The sequence below is a fragment of the Sinocyclocheilus rhinocerous genome, unplaced genomic scaffold, assembly GCF_001515625.1.
Source record: "Sinocyclocheilus rhinocerous isolate Xijiao unplaced genomic scaffold, SAMN03320098_v1.1 scaffold1635, whole genome shotgun sequence".
NCBI lineage: Eukaryota > Metazoa > Chordata > Actinopteri > Cypriniformes > Cyprinidae > Sinocyclocheilus > Sinocyclocheilus rhinocerous.
This window is the reverse complement of record NW_015627629.1, coordinates 75,708-83,220: the sequence shown is the minus strand read 5'-3', so window position 1 is coordinate 83,220 and position 7,513 is coordinate 75,708. Positions and strand designations below refer to the sequence as shown.

The 7,513-nt window shown below is 35.2% G+C and overlaps 3 protein-coding genes across 5 annotated transcripts in view; 1 reads left to right on the top strand and 2 right to left on the bottom strand.

The window, feature by feature from the left end:
• LOC107731917 (iron-sulfur cluster assembly 2 homolog, mitochondrial-like) overlaps positions 1-1,224 on the bottom strand; it is a 3,680-nt gene extending 2,456 nt beyond the window's left edge. Inside the window, exons 1-3 of one of the 2 annotated variants that reach the window (XM_016543130.1) lie at positions 1,106-1,224; positions 660-834; positions 435-550 (exon numbers count right to left, since the gene is read on the bottom strand). In XM_016543130.1, coding sequence (XP_016398616.1) covers positions 435-550; positions 660-834; positions 1,106-1,167 — 353 coding nt within the window. In that variant the 5' untranslated portion in view covers positions 1,168-1,224. The remainder of the gene's footprint in view (positions 1-434; positions 551-659; positions 835-1,105) is intronic. The other variant, XM_016543139.1, reaches the window with a different exon arrangement.
• A 1,588-nt stretch (positions 1,225-2,812) lies between these two features.
• npc2.1 (NPC intracellular cholesterol transporter 2, tandem duplicate 1) lies at positions 2,813-4,347 on the top strand. Of its 2 annotated transcripts, none has more exons than XM_016543148.1 (5): positions 2,813-2,904; positions 3,123-3,218; positions 3,307-3,414; positions 3,500-3,672; positions 3,763-4,347. In XM_016543148.1, exons 2-5 carry the CDS (start codon positions 3,137-3,139, stop codon positions 3,847-3,849), a joined length of 450 nt encoding a protein of 149 aa, XP_016398634.1. In that variant the 5' UTR covers positions 2,813-2,904; positions 3,123-3,136; the 3' UTR covers positions 3,850-4,347. The 2 variants fall into 2 exon arrangements, with proteins under 2 accessions (XP_016398634.1, XP_016398643.1); XM_016543157.1 differs by having other exon boundaries at positions 2,850-2,908.
• An 887-nt stretch (positions 4,348-5,234) lies between these two features.
• LOC107731910 (GSK3-beta interaction protein-like) overlaps positions 5,235-7,513 on the bottom strand; it is a 5,619-nt gene continuing 3,340 nt past the window's right edge. Inside the window, exon 3 of the mRNA XM_016543116.1 lies at positions 5,235-6,810. Within this exon, the coding sequence (XP_016398602.1) occupies positions 6,652-6,810 (159 nt within the window). The 3' untranslated portion in view covers positions 5,235-6,651. The remainder of the gene's footprint in view (positions 6,811-7,513) is intronic.

Here is a 7,513-nt window from a genome sequence, read left to right as displayed (position 1 = left end):
AAAAGCAATAAAGTTTTTTTCAGGATGAGGGTTTACAGCTTGTTTATTTTCATCTAAAAATATGGCATGCGGTTGCTTCAAACAATGATATAACATCATTCAATGTAAATTGTGATAATCGTAATTAATAATCGCAATTTCAAGGAAATAATCGACAATTATGATTTTTGTCATAATCGTGCAGCCCTAGTATGAGTGCATTGTGTATAGTGCGTCATTTGGGATGCAGCTCATGTTTTAAGGTTTGGTAAAATGGCTGCAAAATTCATAAAATACATATATTGACCTCCTGATGTTGATGAAATTTTTTTTCTGAAGGTGAAGTATCGCTGACTCTTTTTAAAAAAAAAAAGATCATAAAATTGCCTTTTTCAAGTCCTGTTTGTACACTCTTTGATGAAAGTGCCTACATATTGCTTTCTTTTTGCAATTACCTGTCATCTTCATTTTTAACAGTGTCCACTGAGAATTTATACTGGAATCCCGAACATCCGCCTCCCTCCACTGCTATCCTCAGATACTGTCCCTTTTCAATAATCTCAGCGAGCCTCTGGAGGAAAAAAAAAATACATATTTGTCAATGTCTTGGTTTATTCATTACTCCCAAAAATGTGATCACTGACTGAAGTATCTAAGATGAAGCGCATGCGAGTTCAAACCTTGACACAGGATTCACTGAGCTGGATGTTCTCAGCCGGACTGCCGGATGGGTTTTGATGCTCCTCTTTGGTAGAGGAGGCGCTGCTGTAGCGCGCGGAGGAGCTGAGAGCAGCTGAACATGTTCTCACGGTCTCAACTCTGGCCAACAGCAAACACACACGTGACAGTGAATGGCTGTACACACAATGCCCTTCATCGCAACAACGCATGCCCAAGGAGTTTTGATATGCACATCATAACAGGATTATATTACATACAAAATAACTATGAAACAGATTAAAAAGCTTTGACATGATATGTAACAGAACGGATAAGTTTGTAAGAAACTAGCTAGCTATGCTACGTGCATTAGCTATTATCTGAAGATAAAGCATCAAACAAAGTCGTATTATATAAGACAATACATCCTGAATGCACCACTGGCGTTTCGCTAATTCGTGCATACTTGAGAAAGTGAAATGACGCTGTTTTAGTGGCGCTTATGAGCAGTCTCCTGGCGAGCGACATCTTCGATAAACTCGGATAGTAGTTCAGCGCACGCGCAAGACGAGTTATTATCAAGAGTTAGCGAGAGAAAGGGTTGCCAGATTCCGTGGTTTAACCCTTTCATTTAAAAACAAATATTTCTGTTAATTTTTGAAAATAAAATTGTAGGTTAAAAAGAATAATAAAAATGTACTTGTGTACTTTTTAATGGTCAGTTAAAAACATTACTTTATTAGCTCAATTACTGGCTTTAATGCAGATAGTTAACCAAGATTTTTAATCAAGATTTTTCAGTTTTATGTCATGCATTTTAATTATTAATTAAATCTGTTACTAAGCAAGTTTAATGAGCAATAAAAAAAAATATTATTAAATAATAATAAGGTAAACTCTTATTTATATAGAACAAATAAGCTGATAACTGTAACATTAATTATGATTCAAGTTTCACATTTTGCCCAATCAAGCCTAACAGATGCCAGATTTTTGTAATGTGTCCAGAGACATAAACTGTTACATTTTAGATACAGTCAGGGTCATTATTCAGTTAGAGTGGCAGGTGAGAGGCAGAGTTTTTTATTCAGTCTATGGGTTATTTTCGTGATTATTTCTTAAAATGATAAAATAAAATGTTGTGCGGTTAATTGTACTGACAGACCGTCCAAGTCTGGAATTGGACTCCTAAAAAGGCTTCTCGTCTGTGCAGTGAACACTTTGAGCACCTCAGCGCCACCCACGTCCCGCCTCTTTGCCCATTTTCGATTATCCGGGAGTGACGCGCGGACCGGCTCCGCCCACTTTGGGCTTCAAAAAAGCTCTTCAGATTCAACGGGTGACGTCACGGACACTACGTCCATGTTTTTATACAGTCTATGGTTTACACAGCTTTGGGGGAGACAACTTTTTTCAACTGTCTTTTTTTAAACAATTTTATTAAATTGTACATAAAATCTGTATTCACACTAAACGTGTTATGTTGTTGCAGGATCTCTCCTGCAAACATGCAGAGTTTGTTACACATGAAATCTCTCAAACTCAATTAAATATCCTATTTTAAAACAAATTTTAAATTGTTTTACATTGTTTTCACCCTATATAATACAAATGTGCAAACATTTTATGCATACTATGTACAGACAAGCACTGTTTTAATGCATTAAGCCATGTAACGTTAAGCGTTTTCCTTATAATTTCTATGGGAGGAAAACTATGGGATATTAATTGTTTTCACCCTATATAATACAAATGTGCAAACATTTTATGACCTATTGGCATTTAAAATTTATTTCAACCGTTGAAAATGAGAAAGACACACACACACACACACACAATCAAGAGAGTAAGATCGTTTTACTTCTCTTTTCAATTCCTGAGCGAGTATAATAGCCTCAAAGAGGGGTTTTGATATATCTGGCAACAGAATGTCCTCCTTGTTTCACCGTTGAAAATGAGAAACACACACACACACACACACACACACACACACACACACAATCAAGAGAGTAAGATCGTTTTACTTCTCTTTTCAATCCCTGAGCGAGTATAATAGCCTTAAAGAGGGGTTTAGATATATCTGGCAACAGAATGTCCTCCTTGTTTCAGACCATTTCCATGAGTCATTGCTATTGGTTAAGAGTTGCCGAAACTGCGTTTACGTCATTCCGACGCCCATACAAACAGCGTTGGATTGGAGAACAGTCATTCTGATCTTGTGACAAGGAAGTAAGGTGTGGAAACAAGTGGCTGAAGGAAAGGCTGGTATGTAAGCAACTTTTAATTATATTAGTTGGTATTTTTAACTTTTTCATTGAGCCGAAAGCCCGTTCCTGTTTTGCTAATTCCTGTGTTCTGTATGTATTAAGTATTAACGTTCACATCTTCATTAGGAAGTGTACAGAAAGTACGCAGAGAGTCACTCTCATGTGATCGAGCGATGTCAAACTGTATGATGTTTGTACTCTGTTGGTTCTCTCTAGGATTCATTTGAACCATGGACTACCGTGTGCTCGGCGTTGTTTTGCTTTCTTTTCTCGCCTACACTAATGCTGAGCAGGTGAAATTTGTGGACTGTGGTAAGTACTTTGTTTATGAAGTTCATACTTTGTATTTTACTTTATTAAAGTCTTTTTAAATCTTCATTTTTCTTGTTTTTCCTTACAGGCTCAGTAGAAGGAAAAGTTACTGAGGTTGACATCCAGCCCTGCTCTCAACAGCCATGCCAGCTTCACAAGGGACAGTCCTATTCAGTCAATGTAACCTTCACCAGTAGTGAGTTGCTTTTCATGTCTAGTAACAGCTCAAATAAACCAGATCTAAATTTAGAAAATCAACAGCATGTTTGTATTTCCCCTAGGTGTTGAGAGTAAGACTAGTGCAGCTGTGGTTCACGGAGTGGTCGCTGGCATCCCCGTCCCCTTCCCTATTCCTCAATCAGATGGCTGCAAGTCTGGAATTCAGTGTCCTATTGAACCGCAAAAAACATATAGCTACGTCAACCAGTTACCCGTCAAGAACGAGTATCCAGCAGTAAGTGTAAACTTCCTCATCTACCTCTAGTTCTAAACAATGCTTTAATGTTGCATGCATTCACTTCCTCATTTTTGGTTTGTTTTTTAGATAAAACTGGTTGTGGAATGGGAATTAAGAGACGACTCCAGCAAAGATTTATTTTGCATCAAGTTCCCTGTTCAGATTGTGAACTGAAGGCCAACACTGAAGCCAAAAATGCTTACAAAGGGATACAATTAAGAACCGAGGCATCTGGATGTGTGCTTTTTCTATGGACCTTTTAGATCTAATAAGTAGATGCAGATTTTATGATTTATTCTAATACTTTTTTCTAACCATGACACATTTGTCATTTTAATGTATGGTCTTTAACTATGCACACAGTGCCACTCGACAGAAATGGCCTAATCTTCGTTTGTTTCCGTTATATTAATGATTCACCAGAACGAGACGCTGACAAACAACAGTGGTCATTGCCGGTGATTAACTCAAGTGTGCACTAGCTCCTGTGTGGCTAGACAGTGTTCTGATGTGTCTAATCAAAGTTTTTTTTTTTTTAATCAACTGGTTGTGAACTTTTTACTGAAATTTTTAATCTGCATATTTAATAAAGACTACATCTTAATATGAGCTTATTTTCTTAAAACATTGGCAAATGTGTCTGAATGAAATAAACTACTTTTTTATGGTAAACTGATTTTAGTTTTTCTTCTGTTTATGGATTCCTGCAGGGAATATATACATATACACACACAGACAGAGCTGTTCAAATGATTGGGATCAGTAAGATTTTAATGTTGTTGTTGTTTAAGTTTCTTATGCTCATCAAGGCTACATTTATTTGATCAAAGATACAGAAAAAAACTGTAATATTGTGAAATATTACTGCGATTTAAAATAACTTTTTTAATATACTGTAAAATTGTATTTATTCCTGTGATTCAAAGCTGAATTTTCAGCATTATTGCTCCAGTCTTCAGTGTTATATACTGATTATCAATGTTGGAAACGATTGTGCTGCTTAACAACTTTTTTTTTTTGTGGGTGGGGACCTGTGGTACTTTTTTTTCAGGATTCTTTGATGAATAAAAAAAGTTCAAAAGAACAGCATTTTTTCAAAATAGAAGTCTTTTCTAACAATATACACACACTACAGTTCAAAAGTTTGGGGTAATTTTTTTTCATTCTTTTTTTGAAAGAAATGAATACTTTGTGATAGTAAAGACGTGTATTGTTAGAAAATAAGCAAACTGTCCAATACTTCAGTTTCAGTTCTGTTTTCTCAGGCAGCAACTTTATTCTTTTTGAGAGGTCACCTGTCATGTGTTTGAGGGCTGGTGGTTACTAGGGCAGATGTGTTTCACTATGCAGCACATGCATTTATTATGATAAAGCAGAATTTGCGGTTGTTTTTCATGTTTACATATCGAACAGTAGCATTATTTTGGTTTATATAGTCATTGACTCTGCACAATTATTTTACTGTAAACTAGCTATAAGAACAAACCATTGTCTTTACATGAATTCTAAAGCTTGTGCAAAATATGACTTGGCTACAAAACTGAATCATCAAACCAAAGTAGCATTTGAATGTGTGCTTTTTATTACAATTAAACAAAAGCAAGCAACATTCCTTCAGGTACAGAAGTTATTTGTGCCATGTGCATCATTAAAACACTTTTTCGTCTTGGTTATCTAAGCAAACATTCTGTAAATTATTAGCAGGTTTGTCTGGGACAGATACAGAGAGTATTGGGTTTCACAGGAATTTGCTAAAACCAGACGACCAATTCTGTCCATTGCTCCCATTATCACAAAACAGCATACCATTATCACCTGCCAGCTGAAAACACACATCAATTTCACAAGCATGCTAAAGAGGTCAAAATAAACACCCAACATGAGGTAGAAACCCATCATACAACAACGTCCTGTATTAATGCATTTATTTAAATGAATCGCTTCCTTCTGCTCAAAACTGAACTTAAATGGAATGTAACTTAATAGCATATTTTTACACAGCCTTTTCAAACAAAGTCAGCAAATGGCTGCTTTATCTCACTTAGTGCAATACTCAGCATTTTGTTTGACCAGTAAATCAAGGGTTCTGCGTAACTTAAAATCTTTCAATAAAAATCATTATTTAAAACCATATTTAAAAAACACCAAAATTGGACAATATTACATGAGATGTTTGTTCTTTCCGATATAGGACTGTCTTTCTCTTTACAACAAAAAGTCGAACATGCTGCTGTTATGTAATGTAATTGTGGGGGAAAAGATTCGGCTCAACTCTTTTGCAAATATAAAGTATAAAGCTTCTGTTTCAGTGCTAAAATGCACCATCTTTGATATTTGAAACAGGTTTAAGAAAGTCACCATTTTCTTAAAAAAATGACTTTTTGGAGGTGTTAGTGGATATCACCACTATGTTTTTGGCTTTTCAATCCTTACTGCTAATTTTGACAGATTGAGAAAGAAAACAATGAAGCAATCGATGTGTTTTTACATTCACAAAGGGGTCTGATATTCAATTATCTGTAGCAAACTAAAGGAAGAGAAGATAATGTATCAGGATTTTCAAATAACAACTACAAACTGAATTCTGAACGAAAGAAAACGGAATTGTTAGAAATCTGAATGAAAGTAGTAAGGCATCTGATATGTTTTTAATGTTAATACTTTAAAGAGCCATGCTGTACTTTTAAAGGAAACATTTCCCGATAGTCCTCAAAACAGCACGTTGCTCTTTCTGAGGGTTATTTCATTTGCATAAATATGAATAAAAATGGAGTATTCATCTGGGCCCGCTGTGTCACAGCAATGATACCTCTCCAAATAACAGTAAACTACTTTAAAACATCACAGGCAAGTCAGAAGAAGATCTGTTAAAACATATCACAGGCTAAAAACTGAAAAAGGTACCACTGATGCTTTAAGCTGAGAGCGGCACTGAACTGTTAGCGAGCAGAGATATTATGAATGATACTGAAGCCCTCACTGTCCGGTTTGTTTGAGCCTCTCCAGTCTCTGTAGCAGAGCATTTCCAAATGCTTCTCTGTATCCGGGGCTGAGAGAATCCAGCAGTGAGTAAACAGTCTCATGATACTGGGAGCTCAACTCCTCATCCACCTGATCGAAGACGTGTCCCACCACCTAAAAAATAACAAGCAGAAACTTTAGAAACATATCACAGATTCCTCTGGTATTCCTCACTTAGAGGTCACACTTGTGATCCTCAGCGGTCAAAACAGACCAAAGAAATTAATGTTTTTATTAATATGTTATACGTCTCAATAATATTTAGTCTTTAACTTTAGGAGTATTTTTACTGTATTTTAAGGGGATTTCATTTTATTACACAATATTCACTTCTAGATTATGCACCATTTCCTTCTATATAAAATAATATGAATGTACAAAATATATTATTTACAACTGATACAGGGTTTAATTTTATAGACCAAAGTTAAAATCCAAAGCAAGGAAGACAGATTGGTGCCATCTAGTGGGAGAAAAATAAAATCCACAATGTAATCACTAGGTATCTCAATAGATACTTCCATAGATAATAGATAGTATTTTCAGACATAATTATTTAGTTTTATTAGGTTTTACATTTGGATATAATTAATATATATTTACACATTATCAAAAACTACTACAATTATGGGTGATTTGTAGACTGTACAGCCAAAAGTTGCTCTGTATTGTAGTATTTCCTATGGTGGTCATTTTTGACCATGAAGTGTAATGACTTTTTTAAAGACCTTTTATCCTTTTCTAATAATTTCCAGATTTTTTGTGTGTGTTTTCATTTAGCATGTATATATATATATATATATATATATATATATAT

What these genes read in the sequence shown, in the direction of transcription:
- npc2.1 (XM_016543148.1), top strand. Translation starts at nt 3,137, where the DNA reads ATGGACTACCGTGTGCTCGGCGTTGTTTTGCTTTCTTTTCTCGCCTAC. An exon ending in GGTGAAATTTGTGGACTGTG is followed by an intron (nt 3,219 to 3,306) that starts GTAAGTACTTTG and finishes TTTTCCTTACAG; the next exon opens with GCTCAGTAGAAGGAAAAGTT. An exon ending in TCAAGAACGAGTATCCAGCA is followed by an intron (nt 3,673 to 3,762) that starts GTAAGTGTAAAC and finishes TTTGTTTTTTAG; the next exon opens with ATAAAACTGGTTGTGGAATG.